Consider the following 27,200-nt stretch of genomic DNA (forward strand, 5'->3'; position numbering starts at 1 on the left):
AAATTGTCATCTTCTGACCTCTATAACTTTTTTATTTTGCCACATACGGAGATGTTTGAGGGCTCAGTTTTTTGTACTGTGATCTGAAGTTTTTATTGGTACCATTCTTGTTTTGATGGGACTTTTTGATTGCTTTAAAAGAAAAAGTTGTACTTTTTTTACGTGTACACCATTGACCGCTGCGGTTTAATTGACATTATATTTTTATAGTTCAGACATTTACACACGCGGCGATACTATTACATGCATTCTTCTGATTACATACACTGTTCAATGCTATGCCAAAGCACAGCATTGATCAGTGTTATCTGTGCTCCATTGTTCCAGACTGCTAAGTCTGCCTGGAGCATCGCAGAAGAGATCTGACAGCGAGGAGGCAGGTAAGGGATTCACAGCGGTTTCACAGCGGTTCCTGATCAGCCAGACTGAGCTGCCGGGGAATGCTTTTTTTTTTCATTTTAGATGTGGCAATCAACTTTGGTCACAGCATGGTGTTAATGCCGGGCACCACCTCGATCGGTGATGTCCGGCATTAGACACGGGCCCTGACCGTAAATAGCTGACGGGACCACCCCACTATGACGCGGGTGGGTCAGCCTGTGACCCCATGTCATAGAAGGGGAGCGGGACAAGGGCGAACAGGTACGCTCTTGGTCCTAGACGGGTTAATGAAATCCTCAATTCCATTCAAGTTGACCATACTTGACTAAGGGAGGTATCGGATTGGTCCCAGCCCATGGACTTAGCTGTAGCCATAACAGCTGCTATGGGAGTTGAAGGGCCCACTCAGGTGTAAGAATTTTCACTTATTTTGTAGGGAAAAATGGTAGTGGATTTCTGCTACTATGTGGGTTCTCTAATATATGGACACTGGGTGTACAGGTATGCCCTAATGTCCGGTACTTAACGCACCAAGCGTACAATGCCCTGGAGCGTTAAGTGACTTTGAAGAGAGCTCAGGAGCTACGCTCACTTCATAGTAGTGAGTGTTGGCTACTATCGGCACTCCCCACATAAATGGTACTTATAAAAACTACAGATAAAGGCACAAATAATTTGCCCTCATAAGTTTCATATACTTAAAAATATGACAGTTTTAGGCATAAAAAAAGTTGCTGTTTTCTTAAAGTAGTACAATAATAGAAACTATATAAATTGGGTATTGTTTTAATCACACTGACCTACCGAATACACAGAACATGTTGTTTTTACCATTAAGTTTACTGCGTAAAAACAAAACCCCTCAAAATTAGCAAAATTGTGTTTTTGCTATCAATTTCCCTCCATAAATAATATTTTATTTTACTGTACATTTTATGGTAAAATTAAAGATGTTATTATGAAGTACAATTGGTCATGCAAAAAAACAAGGCCTCATATGGGTCTGTGGATGGGAAAAAAACAGTGTTATGTCTCTTAAAAGATGAGTAGGAAAAAACAGAAACGCAAATATGAAAATTGACCGTATCCTCAAGGCCAAAATGGGCTGTGTCCTTAAGGGGTTCAGATATTGTTATTTATGCTGCCCTTTCAGTTTTCTGTCATTAGGCATTGGGAACCCATTTAATTTTGCTATGGGGTCCTATAAATTTTAGTTACACCCCTCTTTAAACCTTATGCAGCAAAAGGGCAATGACACCAAAGACATGGCCAAGGTCATAAAGAACTATCTTTAGATAAAAGAAGAACTGGCAATCCAGCAACAGATGGCATAGCCCCCACAGAAGTTGTCTGGAAGGCAGAGAGGCAGAAGCAAGTTTGCGGAGATTGAAGCAACCAAGGCAGCTAATGTCTGTGGAAGAACTGTATCAAGGTATATATATCTAACCTGTCTTAGCAAGCTTTGTCAGTTTATCAAATAATGCTATCTTATTCCAAAACTGAAGACTCTGTCCATTTTTTTCTTTTATGCATTGGTTTTATCATTATTTTATATTGTCTGCTTTACATTTTATAGTGTTACACATTACCTTGTTCTTCTTCTAGGAAGGTGACACAACGTGTTTATCACACAATCACTATGGTGGCAAATTCATATCCTCCATAATTTACTTGTGGATACTAATGTGCTTACTTTGGTGTATTTGGTCCTTCATTACACATCTTTCTTATGACTTACCAGGAGTGTCCATATAAACAGCATTATGCCACACATATGACAATTGTTCTCATAAGATAATTTTGTTATATCCAAGCACACTGTCTCCAGAACCAAAATCTAAAAAGGGTCTATGAACAGGTCGGTGTATGCACAGAGAAATGCTTTTGACCATAACTATGCATTAAGTATAGTGTTTACATACTCTAAGCAACTGAGGCAACAGCAACAGTGCAAGTATGTTGCCCACAAGATATATATGTCTTATTGGTCTTCTAAGATAACATAGCTGCTCATCTGAAAGGTTGAATAAGAATGTATGACCAATAAGATGTTTACAAGCTCCTGCGTACATTATAGGCAGTCCACTGGCCCCATTAAGAAGCAGGTTAGCATTCTACTTATCCTTTCATAGCAAGGCCCTAAGAATGGTCCTTGCACCAATAGTATCGAAATGCTGTTCTTCTTTCTCATAAGCAATAGTTATTTGTCAGTATAGTAAGCTGACAATATATTTTTTAAAGTAAGAGATAAAACAAAGGAAAGCCAAACACAGGGAGAACATATAAACTTATGTTGATATTGCTCTTGGTTTGATTTGAAACCAGGATCCCAATGCTAAACCAACTAAGCAACTGAGGTTCCCATTTTTTTGTTTTCTTAAGGGGCTCTTTTAATGCACAACTCTGGATATTAAGCAAATATCTGCAGTTTATAAAGCATTAGCTCCTAGCTACAGAAAAATGAAATTGAATTAACGTTATCTGTATATCTATCCTATTACCCCACTAAATCAACCTCATAATCCCTTATTATTTGTGAGCTGCCTAATAACAACTGGACCCTTTTTTTCACTGTTTTTATTGTGTTTTCTTTAAACTTTAATTACATATTTGCAAATATTTATTAGAGAATGATTAACTGAAATATCTTAAATAAATTGTAATGTAACAGTGACACCAATGGACAAGAAGAATATATGCAATGAACAGTTAATATTACTATACAGCCCACTTAAGAAATTAAAGTAAACTGACAAAACAACTTCTCTGGGTACAATAAAATATCTAGAACAAAGATGTATGTAAAAATAGTAAATTCTGCATTTTATTAGAACAAAAACATAATAAACACCCCGACTTCATTTACAGTTTTATTAAGAGATAATTTTGGATATGGATCTACTGTTGCTAAACTTGGACAAGAGAAGCTTTGTAGTTTATAATGTAAACAGCCTAAATGCTTTACCTAAATAGTCACAATACTCGTTCAGTAATTCACACAAAATGGAAATGAATAAGGAAAGTCATGAACTGGCTTTAGATCACACATAAGTTGCATGCGACAGACATCTGCACAGACATGTGGCCTCACATAAAAAGTCTTGTACTTTATAGATGTGCCTTACAACCTCCACCTGAGAGGAGCAAATTATAGCAGTGAAGAACATTAGGGTCCATCTACAGAACTTAGGACACAAGAACTTTGCTTATTAAAAATTACCAAGTAAGTCGATATAGTTCTGGGTAAAACTTTATGCATGATACTTTATGCCCATAAACATAAAATACCCTTTATTACATGTTTATGGGCTCAAAATAAACTTTAAAGCACGCCAAGGGCACTAATGTTTACACTTTGAGTGAGTAAATTCCTTGTTGAATTTCCTCAGATCTGCGCTGTTAAAAACGGTCGGTCCAGAATCGGCACATATGTAAGCTCCATCCCATTGACAGTTGTCTGGCAGATTTCGACAGAAGAGAGAACATGTTCAATCTTCCGACAGAATCCAATTCCATGTGTAGACTAAGCAGCGGAATTCTTATTGGGATCTATGTGTGAACAGGGCCTTACCTGTACATGGTCCATTATGATGGCACACCATCTGACTGTATTACAAGCTGCAATAACTCAAGTTTAAAGTTTACTACTTATAGTAGCAAATAAAAAAATCTATCCATGTAGTATTCATGTGCTACATATTAAACAAACATACAAAGCCCTTTGCAACCTGTAACATAAAAAGAAATTCCCATAAAAACGCTACTACTTTGCCAATGGTATGCTCCCATACCTTTCTTGTCATCTTCTGTCTATCTTTATCCGGAGGTGGTAGGAAAGCTCTTTGGGTGCAGAGTCATTGAATGAGATAAAGCTGTGTTTTATAGAACAGAAGATGCTTAGAAGATTGATATATAGTTGAAAGGGAAAAGATTCTGTACATAAGTATTACGGTATATTCATGACAATTCTTGCTCATTCTCCAATGGGAGGTTCCCCTCAATCATTCACAGTCTTCCCTGTACAGCGATAGGTGTCATTCACTGATTAGCACCGCCCACTGGACTCCTAAGCCTAGAATGGGCAGGAATTTTTATGAATAAAACACAAGTTATACCTAAACATTTTACACAAAACTAAACATCAATCTGCTCAGCATCTTCTGCTTTATAACATGGCACTGATAAAATGTACAGCATTTTTATGGTGGCAGTTTGCCTTTAAGACACAGAAATTTGTGCATGACTGTCCATATAGTATGTACATACACAACTGCAAACTATCTACTTCTTACACATTGCAAACTTAAAGAGACAGTCTTTAAACCTACCAGATCAGACTGTTTGATAAATCGGGCACATCTGTAGATTGTCTAGGGCAAGTTTACACCTACTATTAGTCTGTCAATTTTAGACATCTGAACCTCCTTATCTCCTCTGAGGAGGTAAAAACCATTACTTGCTAGAGAAAATTCATCTGCAAATATAAGAATAGTCCCAATGTTGGTATTCTATTAATTAAATATTTTAGGGGGTATATTACTATTCATTCCTAGATGTTTGATGCATAGTTTATTTGGATGTTTTGCATGGTGGTATTATAGTATGTCATTGGAAAAAGAGTGTATAGTAAACTCAAGATTCTGCCTTCCTGTTTATGAATAGATGTCACCCTATAGTCATAGGGGGGTATGTATGAAGGATTTTACCCTGTTTTTTTTACTGTGATTTGTCTCAAATTTCCTTTTATGTCACTTTTTGCGACAAACAATTGCGCCAAATGGTTTAGAACAAAATCATTGATTTCACTTTGTTAGTCGTGATTTCAGTGAATTTTTTTGTGGACATTCCGCCATGTGAACATTGCCTAATAGGCATTTAAACAGGGTATTTCTACCTATTAGCATAGACAATGAAGAAAACCTAACCGGGCATCGACTCGTATTTAATTGCTTTCCAACTTGTTTTCATGTATGTATAAAAGTAATAAAAAGTCACATGATGTGTAAAGCTGGAAAGCGCAACTGTCACCACCGTACAGGTAGGGAGGTGCAGTTAGCATTGCATAAAGAAGAATGTGCAGTAAATGTCTGTGCTTTTACTCACATTCACTGCAGTCTGTAAAGTAAAATTCTTACTTTATTCTGATGCCGGGCCACAGTCAGATGGGCCGGCCGACTCCCGCAGCGGCACACCCCCTCTTCACCTCCTCTCTGCTCTTAGCATGGAACACTGCACGTCAATCTTGCTGATCCTGCATCTGACTGTGGCCCGGCATCAGAATAAAGTACGAATTTTCCTTTACAGACCATGGCGAATGTGAGTAAAAGCACATTTACTGCACATACTTCTCTATGCAATGGCAACTGCACCTCCCTACCTGTACGGTAGTGACAGTTGCACTTTAACCCACTCAGACCTTTTTCCCAGACGCGACAATGTTTCGGGGGGTCATGCCCCCTTAACGACCACGGACGCATATTTACGTCCATGGCCAGCTCCCAATCTGTGAAGCGCACTCAGCTTCAGCTTCGTATCTGCGGGGCCCGGGTTGCTATCAGCAACTCGGACCCGCGGCTAATACCCAACATCGCCGATCGGGCTGATGTCCGGTATTAACCCTTTAGACGCTGCGATCAAAGTTGATCACGGCGTCTAAAACGGAAGAATATGCTGCCGGTTAGGTCAGCGAAGCTGTTTGGGACCGCCGCGGTGAAATTGTGGAATTCCAAACAGCTAAGAGGTCAGCAGAAGGCTCCCTACCTGACTCCACGCTGTCCAATCGGTGTTTGATTGCTCCAAGCCAGAGATCCAGGCTTGAACCAACAAGTGAAGATAACACTGATCAATGCAATGCTATGGCAATGCATTGAACAGTGCCTGCAATCAGTGTAATGCATGGTATAGCTCCTAAATGTGGTTTAACCCCTTCCCTGATAAAAGTCAGAACCACCCTCCCTTTTTCCCATTAAAAAAAAACTGTGTAAAAAAAATAATAATAAACATATGTGGTATCGCCGCATGCGTAAATGTCCAAATTATAAAAATATATTGTAAATTAAACCGAACGGTCAATGGCATACTCACAAAAAAATTCAAGAGTCCAAAATAGTTTATTTTTGGGCACTTTTTATACCATAAAAAAAAAGAATAAAAAGCGATCAAAAAGTCAGATCAAAACAAAAATAGTACCGATAAAAATTTCAGATCATGGCGGATAAAAATAGCCCTCATACTGCCCCATTTACAGAAAAATAAAAAAAGGTATAGGGGTCAGAAGATGACAATTTTAAACGTATACATTTTCTGGCATTTAGTTATGATTTTTTCACGAAGTAAGACAAAATCAAATCTATGTAAGTAGGGTATAATTTTAATCGTATTGACCTACAGAATAAATATAAGATGTGTTTTAGTCCGAAAAATTTACTGTGTAGAAACGGAAGCCCCCAAAAGTTATAAAATTGGGTTTATTCTTCAATTTTGCCGCACAATGATTTTTTTTCCATTTCGTCGTAGATTTTTGGGTAAAATGACTGATGTCACTGCAAAGTAGAATTGGTGACGCAAAAAAAAGCCATCATATGGATTTTTAGGTGAAAAATTGAAAAGGTTATGATTTTTAAAAGGTAAAGAGGAAAAAACGGAAAAACGTTTGGTCCTTAAGGGTTTAATCATGAGTAACAGATGAGAATAGAGGGAGGATTATATAAATATTACCACAAAAACATTGGGCAGAGAATATAAATTCACCAACTCAACACTAAGTGATTTGTAGATGTCTTATAAACATTAATCCAAAAGAGAAACCATGGGCTAATTCTGTTTGGAGTGTGTTGAAGGTGCGCTTTATTAACAACTTATGTTACTATATTATAACCAAAATAATAATCTACGCCATAATACACAGAAGAAAGTGCAACACACATTTAGCCCTTACCTGTTACCTACAGACTAATATAATAATAATGCCCTATAGCAGTGTTTCTCAACCAGTATGCCTCCAGGTGTTGCAAAACTACCACTCCCAACCTTTGGCTGTCCGGGCATGCTGGGACATGTAGTTTTGCAACAGCTGGAGGTGCAAGGGTTGGGAAGAACTGTTCTATAGGGCAATATTTCTAAATAGTCAATGGAGGACAAAACACAACCTGTGCGTCATACTGGTGAATGAAGCCTGTCCAGACTATGTATTTGAATGTTGTCACAGATAAACCTCTGGCCTCTAGTGGTGACTCCTTAAAGCCAAATACTATGACATATGCCTGTAAAATAAAAGATCCAACATACTGCGTGGCTCTATTAAGTACATCTTTACAGAACTGTATCCCATATCTGTAACACCCTAAAAATATTTTTCAAAAACACAAAGTGAAAACTTCCTTGTCTTCAATGTGTTGTACAGATAATATACTACTACTGACAAACCAGTAGTCCTAGGATTTTCCTCCAAAAACTATTTATTATCTATAGTGGCTCATTTTCTGTATAGCAAAACACTTTCATAGACTTCATCTGTATTTCTGTAAGCCAAAAAACTGCAGCTTGAATAATGAATATCAGTATATAGACGTCATAAGAGCGCAGTGAGGTAACATTGTACAGCAAACTCAGCACATGCCTGCTTTTTGCCAGAACCCAGTACAAGAAAGTATTACACAGTCAAGTATATGATAATAAGCTTAGTGCTATGCACAGTTACATATATTACGATATACCTATATACAGTGGGGATCAAAAGTTTGGGCACCCCAGGTAAAAATTTGTATTAATGTGCATAAAGAAGCCAAGGAAAAATGGAAAAATCTCCAAAAGGCATCAAATTACAGATTAGACATTCTTATAATACTTCAACAAAAGTTAGATTTTATTTCCATCATTTACACTTTCAAAATAACAGAAAACAAAAAAAATTGCGTCTGCAAAAGTTTGGGCACCCTGCAGAGTTAATATCTTGTACTGCCCCCTTTGGCAAGTATCACATTCTTCCTTACAAAAGTCTTCCAGTTCTTAGATATTTCTGGGCTGTCTGTCACGCACTGCTCTTTTAAGGTCTATCCAAAGATTTTCAATTATGTTGAGGTCAGGAGATTGTGAAGGCCATGGCAAAACCTTCAGTTTACGCCTCTTGATATAATACCCCATGGATTTCGAGGTGTGTTTAGGATCATTATCCATTTGTAGAAGCCATCCTCTCTTTAACTTCAGCTATTTCACAGATGGCATCAAGTTAGCATCCAAAATTTGCTGAAATTTTATTGAATCCATTTTTCCTTCTACTCGTGAGATGTTCCCTGTGCCACTGGCTGCAATACAACCCCAAAGCATGATTGATCCACCCCCATGCTTAACAGTTGGACAGAGGTTCTTTTCATTAAATTCTGTTCCCCTTCTTCTCCAAACGTACCTTTGCTCATTCCGCCCAAAAAGTTCAATTTTAACCTCATCGTCCACAGAACTTGTTTCCAAAATGCATCAGGCTTGTCTATATGTTTGCAAAGTTCAAACGCTGATTTTTGTGGTGAGGACGTAGAAGAGGTTTTCTTCTGATGACTCTTCTATGAAGACCATATTTGTACAAATATCTCTTTATAGTGGATTAGTGTACCACAACTTCAGTGTCTGCCAGATCTTTCTGGAGGGATTGTGCAGTCAAACATGGGTTTTGAATAGTTTTTCTCACAATCCTGCGAGCGGTTCTGTCTGATATTTTTCTTGGTCTTCCAGATCTTGCTTTAACTTCCACTGTTCCTGATGACTGCCATTTCTTAATTACATTCCGAACAGAGGATATTGACATCTGAAAACGTTTTGCTATCTTCTCTGTCAACTATTTTCAGTTTCAGATTTCTAGACAACTGCTTAGAAGAACCCATGGTGCTGATTGTTGGGGCAAGGTTAGATGAGTCTGGGCATTTAAAACCTTTGAGATTGACATCACCTGGTCTTCCCAGATGATGATTGAGAACCATCCATGACACTGGCAGGTCTCAGCTTTGCAAAGGGGGCAGTGCATGCTATAAAATCTGCAGGGTGCCCAAACTTTTGCAGACGCCATTTTTTTGTTTTCTTTTATTTTGAAAGTGTAAATGATGGAAATAAAATCTAACTTTTGTTGACATATTATAAGAATGTCTAATCTGTAATTTGATGCCTTTTGGAGATTTTTCCATCTTTCCTTGGCTTCTTTATGCACATTAATAAAATGTTTTACCTGGGGTACCCAAACTTTTGATCCCCACTGTAAGTACTTGGTCTGCAGAAATGTTTAGGTGTTACATGGTACACATGGTACATGTCAAAGTAACATATATGTAAATGTCAGGAAGTTTCATAGTGCCATCTTCTCCCTAGGTAAGCGAAAGAGTCCCATCCATTCACATTATGTGGGTATGTTATTTCTGACACTACCACATGGTACCTGGATACAGACCATAGCAAACCGACATTCCATGTAGTTCTACAGGACAACAAACCATAAGCTGTTGGGAGAGTGTCAGATTGGTCATGACTTCACTCTGCATATTCTTACCCTTCCTTCACCCTTTTCTCCTCCTGTTCATTAGTATAAGCCTCTAGCCTCTTAAAAAAAAAAAAAAGGAAACCTAGGCTGCTGAAAAAAAAAAGTCAACTTACCTTCTGCCCTTCCCCCTTGGTGCCTCCAGTATCCTGTGATGTAGTCCTCTTCCCTGTTGCTGGGGGGGTTCATTCATCATACTGCCACTTAGCTAATCGCTTGGTGCAAAGAAGTCCTGCCTGGACCAGTGATGGGTTGAGTGGCAGTGTGTAGGATTGAGACTGTCCCAGTCTTCTTCCTAGTGCAGAGGCCCAATATGTCAAATTGCTGCTCAGCCAAACACTAGGACATGCGATCATCTGAGCAGCAGTGTGGGGCTTCTACATCAATCAACAAGGAAGAGGATTGCACCAGATGACAGAGCAGGATACTACACTGCTAAAAAAAAATAAAGGGAACACTAAGATAACATGAATGAATGAACTAATCGTATGAAAAACTTTCATCTTTACATAGTTGATTGTGCTGACAACAAAATCACACAAAAATGATCAATGGAAATCAAATTTATCAACCCATGGAGGTCTGGATATGGAGTCACACTCAAAATCAAAGTGGAAAACCACACTACAGGCTGATCCAACTTTGATGTAATGTCCTTGAAACAAGTCAAAATGAGGCTCAGTAGTGTGTGTGGCCTCCACGTGCCCGTATGACCTCCCTACAATGCCTGAGCATGACCCTGATGAGGTGGTGGATGGTCTCCTGAGGGATGTCCTCCCAGACCTGGACTAAAGTATCCGCCAACTCCTGGACAGTCTGTGGTGTAACCTGGCGTTGGTGGATGGAGCAAGACATGATGTCACAGATGTGCTCAATCAGATTCTGGTCTGGCGAACGGGTGGGCCAGTCCATAGCATCAATGCCTTCCTCTTGCAGGAACTGCTGACACACTCCAGCCGCATGAGGTCTAGCATTGTATTCCATTAGGAGGAACCCAGGGCCAACCGCTCCAGCATATGGTCTCACAAGGGGTCTGAGGATCTCATCTCAGTACCTAATGGCAGTCTGGCTACCTCTGGCAAGCACATAGAGGGCCTCCCAAAGAAATGACACCCCACACCATTACTGACCCACTGCCAAACCAGTCATGATGGAGGATGTTGCAGGCAACAGAACGTTCTCCATGGCGTCTCCAGTCACATCTGTCACATATGCTCAGTGTGAATCTGCTTTTATTGGGGTGTAAGCACAACCCCCAACTGTGAATGTCAGGCCCTCACATGCACATTTGTGGCCTGCTGGAGGTCATTTTACAGGGCTCTGGCAGTGCTCCTCCTGCTCCTCCTTGCACAAAGGCGGAAGTAGCGGTCCTGCTGCTGGGTTGTTGCCCTCCTACGGCCTCCTCCACGTCTCCTGATGTACTGGCCTGTCTCCTGTTAGTGCCTCCATGCTCTGCACACTACAATGACAGACACAGCAAACCTTCTTGCCAAAGCTCGCATTTATGTGCCATCCTGGATGAGCTGCACTACCTGAGCCTCTTGTGTGGGCTGTAGACTCTTTCTCATGCTACCACTAGAGTGAAAGCACCACCAGCATTCAAAAGTGATCAAAACATCAGCCAGGAAGCATATGAACTGAGAAGTGGTCTGTGGTCACCACCTGCAGAACCACTCCTTGCTAATTGCCTATAATTTCCACCTGTTGTTTGTTCCATTTGCACAACAGCATGTGAAATTGATTGTCAATCAGTGTTGCTTCCTGAGTGGACAATGAGATTTCACAGAAGTGTAATTGACTTGGAGTTACATTGTGTTGTTTAAGTGTTCCCTTTATTTTTTTGAGCACTGTATGAATCTCAATAACAGGCAAGTTGGAACCTCTAAGAACCAGACCGCCTGCTGAACTTTTGATCCAAACAAAATCTATATATACATATATATATATATATATATATATATATATATATATATAAAGCTCAATGGCCCCCATTTACTAAGAGTGTTGTGTAGGTTTCGTTGTTGATTTTAATTCCCTACAATTTTTTTTCCACGGTATTTACTAAGGTTTCCCTACATTTTTCCCTTTTTTTTACACTTGCTCTGATCTGTAGGGTTTTCACGACGATCACACAACTTTTTTGGGTTTTCTTAGCAAAATGAAGAGTTAATCAGGGTTTTTTCAATTCTGGCACAAATTCTGGCGCACAACCCGACAAAGCATGTCGGGTTTGCAATAGTAGATGAGGGCCAATGTGTGTGTGTATGTGTGTGTGTTATGTGTGTGTGTGTGTGTGTATGTTCCAGCATCACATCCAAACAGCTTAAGATATTAACATGAAACTTGGCACACATGATACTTATATGTCAACAACAAACATAGGATAGGTAATTTAACCCTTACTTACCCCCATTTGCCAGGGTCGGGGTTTTTGTTTAAAGTCCCATACACGTCTATGGGAAATATATGTTACTGCATAACTTCCAAACGCCTGGAGGTAGTTTGATAATACTTGGTAACATGTTACTTATATGTCCACTTAAAATATAGAATAGTTAATTTAACCCTTAACTACCCCCATTTGCCAGGGTCGGGGTTTTTGTTTAAAGTCCCATACACGTCTATGGGAAATATATGTTACTTCATAACTTCCAAACGTCTGGAGATAGTTTGATAATACTTGGTCACATGTTACTTATATGTCCACTTAAAATATAGAATAGTTAATTTTACCCTTAACTACCCCCATTTGTGAGGGTCAGGGTTTTTGTTTAAAGTACCATGCAAATCAATGGGAAATGTATGTTCCCATATAACTTCCGTACGGCTGGAGATATTTCAATAATACCTGGTACACATATTATTTATATGTCAAATAAAAATATGTGATAGTTAAATTAACCCTTACCTACACCCTTATATAAAAGATGGGTTTTTGTTTCAAGTCCCATGCAAGTATATGGGACTTCCAGGACCTTACTTCACAAGCTCCGCTCTGCATCTTCTAGTGAATGTAAGCCACACGCCATCTCACAAAGACACGCCCAACGTTTAAGCCCCACCCTTTTATTCTCTACCCTTTTTGTGCATGGATCTGGCTTGCAAATCACGCCCAGTCCCACAAAGCCACGTCCCCTTCTATTTTCAGCTTACAATATCTTCATCACAAATCAGTCCCACCTGAGGACAGGATATGAGGACGGGATATGAGGTCGGGATATAAGAACGGGACATGAGGTTGGGACATGAGGTCGAGATATGAGGACGAGATATGAACATGGGATATGAGGACGGGATATGGGGACGGGATATGAGGACATGATAGGAGGACGGGATATGAGAACGGGATAGGAGGTCGCGATAGGATTAGAACGAGATATGAGGACGGGATATGGGGACGGGATAAGAGGTCGGGATAGGAGGTTGGGATAGGAGGTCGGGATATGAGGACGGGATATGAGATTGAGATATGAGGATGGGATATGGGGACAGGATATGGGGTTGGGATATGACAACAATATGAGGATGGGATATGAAGTCAAAAGCTTCCTCCTTTGTTGATTTTCCTCCCCTCCAGGCAACGCCGGGTACTCAGCCAGTCTATATTTATAACTCAATGTGTACTGTGGCTGAGAAAAGCTGGGCAGGCACCAATGCAGATAGGCGGGGGTTAATTAGCTGATTTGTGGAGTGGGAAGGCGCAGAGAGTGAAGAGACTCCTGGGGGTGCTAATCGTAAGTCCAGAAATATTGTATGCAACAAATAGTAGAAAACAGAAGAATTCACTCACCCGTCGGAGGTAAAAACGTTTTCTTTATTGGATGCTTGTTAAAACATGCTGAGGTGGGGGTAGAGAGATGCGGTCAGCGTTAGCTGACTGACCGGCCGAGGCGAGGCAGCGCTCCTTTCGCGGTTCGGCCCGCTTTCTCAAGCGAGCTCAAAATCAATGTGTGTTTGTATGTATGTATGTGTGTATGTTCCAGCATCACCTCCAAATGGCTAAAGATATTAACATGAAACTTGGCACACATGTTACTTATATGTCAACAATAAACATAGGATAGGTAATTTAACCCTTACCCACCCCCATTTGTGAGAGTCAGGGTTTTCTTTTAAAGTCCCATACTGCATAACTTCTAAATAGCTGAAGATATTTCGACAATACTTGGTCACATGTTACTTTTATGGCCAGTAAAAATATAGGATAGTTAATTTAACCCTAACCTACCTTTATTTGCGAGGGTCAGGATTTTTGTTTAAAGTCCAATGCAAATCTATGGGAAATGTATGTTCCAGCATAACTTCCATACTGCTGGAGATATTTTGATAATACTTGGTCACATGTAACGTATATGTCAAATAAATATATATAATAATTAAATTAACCTTAACCTACCCCCTTATGTGAAGGATGGGGTTTTCGTTTCAGGTTCCATGCAAGTATATAGGACTTCTGGTGCCTTACTCCACAAGCTCTGCTCTGCATCTCCTGGTGAATGTCTCAGTCTGGCTGGCAAGCCACACCCTCTCCGCATTCCATGCCCCATCTTGCAAAGACACGCCCACCCTTTAAGCCACACCCCTTTATTTTCAGTTACAATATTTTTACCACAACGCAGCCCCACCTGAGGACGGGATATTAGGATTAGAAATGTGCATGGGATATGAGGTCTGGATATGAGGACGGGATATAAGGACAGGATATGGGGACGGGATATGGGGATGGGATATGGGGACAGGATATGAGGTCGGGATATGAGGTCTGGATATGAGGTCGGGATATGGGGACGGTATATGAAGTTGGGATATGGGGACGGGATATGAGGTGCAGATATGAGGACGGGATATGAGGTCAGGATATGAGGTCAGAGTAGGAGGAGGGGATTTGGGGTCGGGAAATAAGGAGGGGATATGGTGTCAGGATTTAAGGATGGGATATGAGGACAAAAGCTTCCTCCTTTGTTGCTTTTCCTCCCCCACAAGGATAAGGTAGAAACCAGGTAGCGCTAGTGTGATATTAATATTACTGAATTCACCAGTCTGCTGTTATAATGTTATGACTGAACAGGGTATTTCCCATTAAAATGTTCACCCCATAGTAAGGAGGTTAATATGTTACCATAAGCCTTTCTTCACACATTGCTTTTGGTCTGTATTTTAGAGATGAGCGAAGTTACAGAAATTCGATTTGTCACAAACCCCGCGGCTCAGCGTTTGCTGACTTTATCCTGCATAAATGAGTTCAGCTTTCAGGTGCTCCGATGGGCTGGAAAAGGTGGATACGGTCCTAAGAGACTCTCTCCTAGGACTGTATCCACCTTTTCCAGGCCACCGGAGCACCTGAAAGCTGAACTAATTTAGGCAGGATAAGTCAGCAACTGCCGAGCCGAGAAGTTCATGACGAATCGAATCACTGTAACTTCGCTCATCTCTAATGTATTTGAATCAATAAAAAGGGTTTAAAAATTCAAGGTTCATTTAATTTGTAAATACAGGCAAACTTCTGTAAACATAGCCTTACAGCAGATAATTTCTAAGGGTAGGGTCACACGGACCCTGTTTTGCTGCCCACGCACCCGGAAGTGATAGGCAGCACTTTGTATGTGAGTACAGATAGAATACTGCCAATCACTGCTAGGGGGCTGGGTTGGAGTTGCAGCTTATGAATATGGTTGTCTACTAAGAGAGTGCTCGCTTAGTAGTCCACGGTAATAATAGTGACTCTATTAGATGAGATCTGCTTCTAAAATAAAAAAATAAGATAGCATTTTACTCCCTGACACCAAGCTTATGCTGCCCTCAGATACGATAGCATAAATTTAAGGGTAAAGTCACACGTGCCGTATTCTGCTGCGTATTTGTTGCTGCGTATTTTCCTACCCATTGAAGGCAACTTAACACACTGCATGAAATATGCCCCAAGGAGTTAACATGGCTGCCCAATATATGCCAAATACAGGCACAGACAGTACCAGCAAGGAAGAAAAAGCCTAGAACCCTAGAAGTACCTTACATCTAAATTGAAACAATACAACATACATACAAGTGTATTTGAAGGGATATTGTAAGCAGTTTGAGTTTAGAGCTGTCATTTATAGGAAACCTCTCATAGAGAGAGCTCTGTGCACCTCTAGGGCCCCACTTGGGGGCACTTGTCCTATGGATGTCTGGGACATTAAAGGGTTGTTCTGGGACAATCTGATTGATCGCCAATCCTTAGGATGTCAGTGTTTCCCAACCAGGGTGCCTCCAGCTGTTGCAAAACTACAACTCCCAGCATGCCCGGACAGCCTTTGGCTGTCCGGGCATGCTGGAAGTTGTAGTTTAGCAACAGCTGGAGGCACCCTGGTTGGGAAACACTGTAATAAGCCATCAATGTCTGATCCATGGAGATTTGACAACCAGCACCCCCACCAATAAGCTGCAGTACCCACAGTAAATGGAGCCAGAAGCAGACAGCTGCATTCATTTCCTTTAAAAAAGTAATGTATCAAACATTTCCCATTATTTTAGCACTAACATAAACTTATAATTTTAGGATAATAAAAATCCCACAAAAATTACACACAAAAAATACACAAGCCCCATACATAATCCCTAATTCTTTTAAAATTTGTTTTACAATTAAAATCAAAAATAGTTTTCCAAGTCGTCCCCTAATTCTTTAAAACAACGACATATTTTGATGCTATCCTCTATTACATTGGGATTATGCGACTTGCTCCCTTTGACTGTGGGAGCAGTCTGACAATATCACAAAGAACTGCAATAGCTTTCAAATGTCTTGCAGTTGCCATCCAGACTAAGCAGCGGACACATGCTGTTTTATGACAGCCTGTTGTCTGGAGTCCATTGATATAAACTGCAGCCTGCACATTGCTGACATAGTGTATCCTGTGAATCTATTATCTGTATGCTCCTGTAGCTAAAGACAATATTTACAGTATAATGACAAAATATTATGGAATTGATAGTTATGCAATTTCCTCATCTATCTTTTGCAATGGGTTCAAATGTGTTTAAAGTTAGGGTGGGTTCACACCACGATTTTGTAATACGGTTCCGTATCAGGTTTTTCATTAAAAAAAAAAACGGAATCCTCAAAACCTGACTAAGGCTGGGTTCACACTACGATTTGAACTACGGTTCCCATATACGGCTGGGAGGAGGGGTGGGCGGGGCTTAATTGTGGCGCCCGCACTCAGCCGTATTCGGGAACCGTAGTTAATGTATGTCTATGAGCCGACCGGAGTGAACCGCAGCCTCCGGTCGGCTGCTTTTTCGGCCATATGCGGTTTCCCGACCGTAGGCAAAAACGTGGTCGACCACGTTTTTGCCTGTGGTTGGGAAACCGCATACGGACGAAAAAGCAGCCGACCGGAGGCTGCGGTTCACTCCGGTCGGCTCATAGACATACATTAACTACGGTTCCCGAATACGGCTGAGTGCGAGCGCCACGATTAAGCCCCGCCCACCCCTCCTCCCAGCCGTATACGGGAACCGTAGTTCAAATCGTAGTGTGAACCCAGCCTAAACTGTATCAAAACCTGTGTACAGGTTTTTATCTGTGTATGGTTGAAAACCGTATACGGTTTAAAAAATGAAGTCTGATTGCATCCGTTTTTTAAGAAAAAAACGTATAACTTTTCACTCCATTATGAATAAAGTTTCTCTTGTTTGCTTGAAATTCCCAAAAAAATAAAAACTGTGTTAAGTCAAAAACCGTATAGTAAAAACTGGATGGTACCATACGCACATGCAGTTCTGTACGGTTCCCATTGACTCCCATGTTTAAAAAAAAAAACGTATACGGTTTAAAATGGTTTTTCACCCTGACCAAAAACCGTGGAAGGCCACGGTTTTCTGTCCAGAAAAAAAAAGTAAAAAAACGTATGGTTTGAAAAACGGAGACAACCGTATACATTGTGATGCATACAGTTTTGAATGGGAAGTCTATGGGCACGGTTTTCTGTACGGTTGCATACGTTTTTTTTTTATGAAACCGTATAGCAAAATCGTGGTGTGAACCAACCCTTAAGATGGCAGATGGCAGTGCAATGTACAGAGTATGTATGGAGGCACATGAAACTCACACAGCTTTATACTTCGGAACCATGGGCATCCATGTGCCAGCTTTTGGTGTCTTGTTAGGTGTATTCACAATAATATTGGTGAAAAATACAACACTCTCTATACCAGGACTCTGTGCAATTTTGAAGAAGTTATAATAAAGCCATGTGCATGAACATTAAAGGGGTATTCCAGGAAAAAAAAACTTTTTTTTATATATATGTATCAACTGGCTCCAGAAAGTTAAACAGATTTGTAAATTACTTCTATAAAAAAAATCTTAATCCTTTCAATAACTATCAGCTGCTGAAGTTGAGTTGTTGTTTTCTGTCTGGCAACATTGCTCGCTGCTGACATCTCTGGTCTTGTCTCGGGAACTGCACAGAGTAGAAGAGGTTTGCTATGGGGATTTGCTTCTAAACTGGGTGGTTCCCGAGACACGTGTCAGAAAAGAACAACTCAACTTCAGCAGCTCATAAGTACTTAAAGGATTAAGATTTTTTAATAGAAGAAATTTACAAATCTGTTTAACTTGCTGGAGCGAGTTGATATATATAACCCCTTTAAATAGAATACATAATTAAAAAAATATATATGTATCAAACATTTCCCATCATTTTAGCACTAACATAAACTTATAATTTTGGGATAAGTAATAGAATATTAAAAATCACCAAAAAAACACATGCAAAAAAAAAAAAAAAAGCCCAAGCACCATACATGCCTCATTGTATCTCCTCTGTAAGCATAATGTCATAATGGAATTACTCACCTACAGTGAATGAGTCCTATCCCTAATAATACCACTGTTTGTAGGGAAGTGGTAAGTTACTGTCCCATCAGTAATGTTTTAATGTATTTAACATCATTTAATGCAATTTTGCAAACAATATCAACTGATTTAAACTCTTCACCATTATTGATTTAGTCAGATCCCCTGTTATTAGTGGATGTGTTACTTCTAACACCCAAGAGCATTAAACTTATATGCAAATATCCTGAAACTGACAAGTCTCCTCCACCAAGGGACACAGTTAAGGGTTGTACCAGTCCCTTAAAGAGGAAGCATCTCCTGGTGTCATTTACAACTCTGACAACAATTGCTGCCCACAAAAGAGAGGTGCATAATGGGCATGATAAGAGTTTATCTACATAAATGCCTCACAACAAAACCCTGCAAAGCAAACACTGCTGCAGCCCCTTTAAGAGCCAAATCCAGTTTACAAGTATCAGTAAATGTATTTATGAAGTGTAGCAGCAATCCCCATGCAGAAGACCCCAGCCTCTATAAAGACAATGCACTTGTGAGCTCTTTGTAAGGCTTTGTTCACATTTTACATGCACTGTAACATTTCTTTTTAAGCAGTCCTGCCAAAGGAGAATTCCCAGAGGAGCAACTGAGCAAGGAAGCAGTGACCAATGGTTTTGTGATGACTGTCAGCAGCCTCCTCCCACTCACTGGACTAGCATAAAAAATCCAGAAAACTCTTGTTTGCAGAAGCATCAGATGAGTGTGGTGTAAGGTGGAGGGGCCAGTGCCTGAGATCTGCATGTAGCCTGGGGAAGGAAGGCTGTGACTGTCTCTCCAGAGGAGCCCAACCAGCTCACCATCCAGCACAGTGTGTCCACTGATCCTTCCAGCTAACATGTGCTGCCTGAAGCCCTACTACTTCATCTTCCTCATCCTCCTGGCATCTGACTGCATGGACTCGGTGAGAAGCTTGTTTCCATTTGGGCAACCTGAATTTTCCTATAAGAGGACCAACTGCAAAGCCATCCCTGAAACTCTGGTGCTATGCCATGACATTGAGTACCCCAACATGAGGCTGCCCAACCTCCTGGGCCATGAAACTATGAAGGAAGTCTTGCAGCAAGCCTCCTCCTGGATCCCCCTGATACAGAAGCAATGCCACCGTGATACCAAGAAATTCCTCTGCTCCCTCTTTGCCCCTGTGTGCATTGATGATCTGGATGAGACCATAAAGCCCTGCAGGTCACTGTGTGAGCAGGTGAAGGACAGCTGTGCCCCAGTCATGTCTGCATTTGGCTTCCCATGGCCAGATATGCTGGACTGTGCCCGCTTTCCCCAGGATAATGACCTGTGCATCCCACCTGCCAACAGTGACTACATGCCAGCCACCATAGAAGGTTAGTACCCCTCATTACAATGACAGGGTCTGTATGTGCTTGAATGCACATTCTGCTAGGAAAGCTGAGATTTATATATACAGTAATACAGATATATATATATATAGTAAATTTGAGTAGTCGTATTAGTCCAGTGATGCAAATCATAAAATGTTGCAGTATCTTGTAATACCTTTTTTATTGGACTAACAGCATTTTGTAGAAACAAACTTTCGGGATTCCTCCCTTTATCAAGTCCAAAGCAAATCTAAGCTCACAAGCAGGTAAAAAAGGTATTACAAGATACTGCAGCTTGTCTCTACAAAATTCTGTTAGTCCAATAAGAAAGGTATTACAAGATACTGCAACTTTTTTTGATTTGCATCTATATACAGTGATCCCTCAACTTACACTGGCCTCAACATACAATAGTTTCAACATACAATGGTCTTTTCTGGACCATTGTAACTTGAAACCAGACTCAACATGCAATGCTATGGAATCTGCAAAACGTGTCAATGGCTGGAAGAACCGACCAATCAGAATGGACATTTACTGGTAAAACCCCTGTAGTCCTAAAGGGCATGCACTGACTGGTGTCTGGTAGCGCCCCCTACAGTACAGGGAGGTACTACATGTTCTGTACTCTTTACCTGTGCCAGGGTTAGTTGCTCCTTGGGGCATCAGGTGAGGGCGGCTCCATTTTACTTTTTTTTAGGACACTGTGTGTACTGTACAGGACCCTGAAGAAGCTTCTGTCCTCTGCATAGACCAGTGTTTCCCAAAGAGGGTGCCTCCAGCTGTTGCAAAACTACAACTCCCAACATGCCCGGACAGCCGAAGGCTGTCCGGGCATGCTGGGAGTTGTAGTTTTGCAACAGCTGGAGGCACCCTGGTTGGGAAACACTGACATAAACAGTGATTACAGCTCCCAGCAGTTCTTTCTTACTTTTATATGTAAGGATTTTGCTTTATCTATATTAGTTATCTACTTATTTTTCTTTAATCATCACTTTTTTCCTATTTTTGGATGACATTTTGGTGGCTTCAGAACCAATTACCAGGTTTCCATAGAGTTCTGGTCTCAACATACAATGGTTTCAACATACAATGGTCGTCCTGGAACCAATTAATATTGTAACTTGAGGGACCACTGTATATATATATATATATATATATATATATATATATATATATATACATACACACACACAGGGGTTAAAGGGGGTACTCCGGTGAAAAACATTTTATTTTTATTTATTTTTTTAATCACCTGATGTCAGAAAGTTAAACAGATTTGTAAATTACTTCTATTAAAAAATCTTTACCCTTCCAGTACTTTTTGGCAGCTGTATGCTACAGAGGAAATTCTTTTCTTTTTGAATTCATTTTTTTTTTGTCTTGTATCAGGAACTGTCCAGAGCAGGAGAAAATCCCCATAGCGAACCTATGCTGCTCTGGACAGTTCCTGATACGGGCATCAGGTGTCAGCAGAGAGCACTGTGGACAAGACAAAAAAAAAGAAATTCAAAAAGAAAATAATTTTCTCTGTAGCATACAGCTGCTTAAAGGTACTGGAAGGGTATAGATTTTTTAATAGAAGTAATTTACAAATCTGTTTAACTTTCTGACACTAGTTCATAAAAAAAAAAGTCCTGAGGAGAAAAAAAAAGTGTGGGAACCCTCTCAAGATTTCCACTCAAGGGCTGGTCCTGAAGGGAACAGTGCTAATGGGAACAGTGTTCCTGCTGTGGAAAAAGGGCAGGTACTCAGTTCCCATGCATTCCTGCAGGACTTGAGCCCTTTAAATAACCCTATCGTCTGTACAGAAAAGAAAAAACGCAGGAAATACGAGCCATTAAAGTGTATTGATATACAATGCCATGTGAGTGTGTAATGATGTTAATGGGCACAATGCTAATTTACTGCATCTGTCTCCAATAAGATAACCTGGTGCCCACTTGTGTGTGCCAAGGGCTGAGTGCAACTGGCAGGGAAGTGGTGTAATGTATCAGGAAAATACTTTCACGTGTCAATAGCCTGTCTGTACTTTATAGAACAGGGATATAGCATTATACAGACAGCACTGATAGAGTAACTCCAAGTCTATACAGCAATGTTTCCCAACCAGTGTGCCTTCAGCTGTGGCAAAACTACAACTCCCAGCATGCCCGGACAGCCGAAGGCTGTCCGGGCATGCTGGGAGTTGTAGTTTTGCCACAGCTGAAGGCACACTGGTTGGGAAACACTGCAATACAGCATGTTACTCTATACAGCGTATCACTTTTGGTGCAAAGCACATGAGGATGTTCGAGGTGGATAAAGAGTCCTGATTCTGAGCGCCCCCTGCTGGTAACTGAACCTTCCACCGCTTTAATGAAATAACTTCTCTTTTCACAGCGCCAAAAGTTTGTGACGCCTGTAAAACCGGCACCGAGGATGACAATGACATCGTGGAGAATCTCTGCAAGAATGATTTCGGTAAGAATAGTTGTGTTTTAGCATTTGTGAACAGGGACATGTGTTCTTAGTGCCAAGTATACTGTAGAGAAAACCAAACCAAATCTATGATATGTCTGTTGTCTATGCACAGAAATATTTAATATATCTGATATACATAGAAATGGGATAGAATTATCTATCTTCTCATATCTAGTTATCTATCAATCTATTATAGTTTACTATTTTATCATAAATCTATTTATGCCATATTCTATCAAGGCATCTGTTTTATTATCTGTCTATATATTTATCTATCTGTCTATCCATTGTATATCTATTTCAGATCTATCTATTTATTTATGGTCTATTTATCTAGCTATACATTTATCCATTGTCTTTCCATTTAAGCGTTTTATATCATTGTCTGTCATCTATTTATCTTTATTTTTATATCTATCTCCTATCTGTTTCTTTATCTATCTCATATATATTTGTCTATCTATCTATCTATATATCTATCTATCTCATATCTATCTATCTATCTATCTCATATCTATCTATCTATCTATCTCATATCTATTCTTCTATCTCATATCTATCTATCTATCTATCTCATATCTATCGTTCTCATATCTATCTATCTAATATCTATATATCTTATATCTATCTATCTCATATATCTCATATCTATCTATCTCATATCTATCGTTCTCATATCTATCTCTCTATCTATCTATCTATCTATCTATCTATCTAATATCTATATATCTCATATCTATCTCATATCTATCTATCTATCTCATATCTATCTATCTCATATCTATCTCTCTCTATCTATGTATCCAATATCTATATATCTCTTATCTATCTCATATCTATTTCTCTATATCATATCTATCTATCTATCTATCTCATATCTATTTCTCTATATCATATCTATCTATCTATCTCATATCTATCTACATATCTCATATCTATCTATCTCATATCTATATATCTATCTATCTCATATCTATCTCATATCTATCTATCTCATATCTATCTATCTCATATCTATCTATCTATCTATCTATCTATCTCATATCTATCATTCTATCTATATCAATACAATAAAAAGAATCTATAGTTTGCCATTACTATTTACTAACACTAAACATGCTAAGCTTTGGAATTTATTCCTAGTAAGATTCCCGTCCCCAAGCACTGATTTCTGGGACAGCAGCTGCCCTCATATACACTCAGGAGCCTCATATACACCTCGTTGTATATTGCTACATGGATGTAGCTATGGACTCCTTTAGTCACCACTCATACAATCCACCTTATACTCCAACTGTACTGTAGAAGTTGTTTATGAAAAAGTAGAGATCACTGTTGGTATAAGCATACAGCTTTTATAAACCCCAAATCTATATATATATATATATATATATATATATATATATATATATATCCATAGTGTTTAATAAACCTAACACAGCAAATAAGAAAGCATCAGCACAGTTATAAAAGTGGAGCACATTCATACATAAGTGTGCATGTCAGAAGCTGAAAATCATCTATGTTGGCTTAATTGAAGATAAAACAAATGTTGCCGTGCAGTGCAGAATGAGATCCCCATTTGTAGCCGTGCGATGCAGAATGAGGTCCCTATTTGTAGCCGTGCAGTGCAGAATGAGATCCCCATTTGTAGCCGTGCGATGCAGAATGAGGTCCCTATTTGTAGCCGTGCGATGCAGAATGAGATCCCCATTTGTAGCCGTGCGATGCAGAATGAGGTCCCTATTTGTAGCGGTGCAGTCAGATTTGTTATTGTAGCCTGATTGACAGCCGGTGCTGCTTGTTTAGGTACAGGCGGTGTAACCTGCAATTAGGATGTAGATGTGAGCTGACGTGAGGCCGGGCTATTCTATAAACAACACTTTTAGACCTTTCACATGAGACAGGAAACAAAAGGTATTCGTAACATAAATCAAGCGGCTATGAATTTCGGATGGGGGGAATAACAATCTGCGGTGCAGTGGATGGATGATGTTAGATGTTGATTAGTTGGATGCGAATGATAAAATACGTCTACGGTTGACTTCAAGCGTAGCCATAACTTATGTACAATTGCTGTTCTTGTACGAAACAGCGAGGACTTGGGTGTACAGGATATTAATCTTGACAAATGCAAACAAGCTGCTTTTTTATTATGAAAAAAAAAAAACTACTAAGGGGAATAACTTAGACTGGCGCATTTAACATATAGGTAGACAATGGCATTTCCGCAGTGATTATGATGACGTCACGGCAGAAAACAATTTTTTACATATTAACTTGCTCCAGAAAGTCAAACAGATTTGTAAATTACTTCTATTAAAACATTTTAGTCCATCCAGTACTTTTCAGCTGCTGAAGTTGAGTTGTTCTTTTCTGTCTGACAATGCTCTCTGCTGACACCTCTGTCTGTCTCAGGAACTGTCCAGAGCAGGAAAGGTTTGCTTTGGGGATTGTCTTCTACTCTGGACCGTTCCTGAGACAGACAGAGGTGTCAGCAGAGAGCACTGTTGTCAGACAGAAAAGAACAACTCAACTTCAGCAACTGATAAGTACTGGAAGGACTAAGCATTTTTAATAGAAGTCATTTACAAATCTGTTTGACTTTCTGGTGCCAGTTGATATGAAAAAATTGTTTTTCAATGGAATACCCCTTTAAGTTGTGTTACACACTTCACCAGCCATAAAAGACTGTTTCTAAAGTCAATATATGAAATAGCATATTCATACATACAGAGACATTTCTCAGTATGTAGGACCCTTTAGGATGTAATATATGGGTTGTGGTAAGATATAGATATATAGGGCAGATAAGACAGGTGTAGGTTTTAAGAAATGTACACCAAAAAGAAATGTCCAGCGCTGCTCCCTTTAAAAGAATGAAGTTTATTCTGAATACACCAAGGTACAAGACTGTAAGGTAGACACAGGTGACACGTTTCAGCTCGTCACAGAGCCTTAGTCATGACTAAGACTATGGTATGACTAAGGCTCTTTGACGAGCCGAAACGCGTCACCTGTGTCTGCCTTACACCTGTGTACCTTGGTGTATTCAGAATAAACTTCATTCTTTTAACAGGAGCAGCGCTGGACATTTCTCTTTGTTGTACAGATCTACAGTGGTGTAGTCTGCACCAGTCCAGGCACGGCAGGACACAGGAGGTGAGCTGAATGCTTGCACTATACAGGTTTTAAGAAATATACAGGTCAGAATGTTGGCAATAAGTCATATATACATTGTTTTAAGGAATATACATGATCTTGTTTATGAACTATTAATGCAGCGTTTTCCAAACAGTGTTTTCCAAGCATGCTGAGAGTTGTAGTTTTGCTACAGCTGGAGGCACACTGTTTGGATAATACTGCATTAATATGTAGTTCTGGTAATGTATCTGATAAATAATATTTGTGATATATAAGTTAAAGTATACATTGTAAGTGCAGATGTACACATTTTACTGTATGTATATTAGGCCTCATATACACTATTAGCCATATACCTGATTCTAGTTATAAGCCATGTATACATTCAGCTGTATAGCTAGGGGGGGGGGGGGTGCAGAGGGCCCTCTAAGGTCTTGGAGCCTGAGGAGGCCCAAAAGTAGTTGGGGGATAATATAGATTTGCATTAGGACCCAAGGCCATCAAGCTGAAGAACAGTTCTGCATATATTTTTGGAAAGGCTATACATAATGCTAGTGATGTAGCAAGTCCTAGTAATGCATATACATAATGTCCATGATGAGACAGGTATACTACATCATAAGGCATATACAGAATTTTGCATGCATTTATGGCATATATAATGCCCTGGATGATACATACATTATTGTAAGACATATACTTTGCGAAATGTTTGACAGGAGCCATTCTATACTTTGTTGTTAAGAATATACATAATGGCCCTCATTTACTATTGCAAACCTGACATGTTATGTCGGGTTGTGCACCAGATTCTGTCGCATTGCGCCAGCTTGCTTGCTGTGAGACACTTTTATATGGAATAAACACCAAAAAATAAATAAAAATCACCACAATGTGTGCTGTGGGAATCTCCTTTTATGCTGTAGATAGATAGATATGAGATAGATAGATAGATAGATAGATATGAGATAGATAGATAGATAGATAGATAAATAGATAGATATAGATAGATATGAGATAGATAGATATTTATGAGATAGATAGATAGATAGATATGAGATAGATATGAGATAGATAGATAGATAGATAGATACAGACAAAGAATCTTCTGTTGCTAGATAGATAGATAGATATGAGATAGATAGATAGATAGATATGAGATAGATAGATATATAGATATGAGATAGATAGATAGATATGAGATAGATATGAGAGAGATAGATAGATATGAGATAGATATAGATAGATAGATGGATAGATATAGATAGATAGATAGATATGAGATAGATAGATAAATAGATAGATAGATATATAGATAGATAGATATGAGATAGATAGATATGAGAGAGATAGATAGATAGATAGATAGATATAGAGATAGATAGATAGATATAGATATATATGAGATAGATAGATAGATATAGATAGATAGATAGATAGATAGATATAGATATGAGATAGATGGATAGATATAGATAGA

The 27,200-nt window shown here is 39.5% G+C and overlaps 1 protein-coding gene across 1 annotated transcript in view; it reads left to right on the forward strand.

Annotated features, from left to right (window-relative positions):
• Positions 1-1,665: 1,665 nt before the first annotated feature.
• The window catches only part of SFRP2 (secreted frizzled related protein 2), a 28,097-nt gene continuing 2,562 nt past the window's right edge, over positions 1,666-27,200 (forward strand). Inside the window, exons 1-3 of the mRNA XM_056551725.1 lie at positions 1,666-1,813; positions 19,335-20,116; positions 22,496-22,576. Of these exons, the coding sequence (XP_056407700.1) occupies positions 19,615-20,116; positions 22,496-22,576 (583 nt within the window). The 5' untranslated portion in view covers positions 1,666-1,813; positions 19,335-19,614. The remainder of the gene's footprint in view (positions 1,814-19,334; positions 20,117-22,495; positions 22,577-27,200) is intronic.

This window comes from Hyla sarda, chromosome 1 (genome assembly GCF_029499605.1).
Source record: "Hyla sarda isolate aHylSar1 chromosome 1, aHylSar1.hap1, whole genome shotgun sequence".
Classification (NCBI taxonomy): Eukaryota; Metazoa; Chordata; class Amphibia; order Anura; family Hylidae; genus Hyla; species Hyla sarda.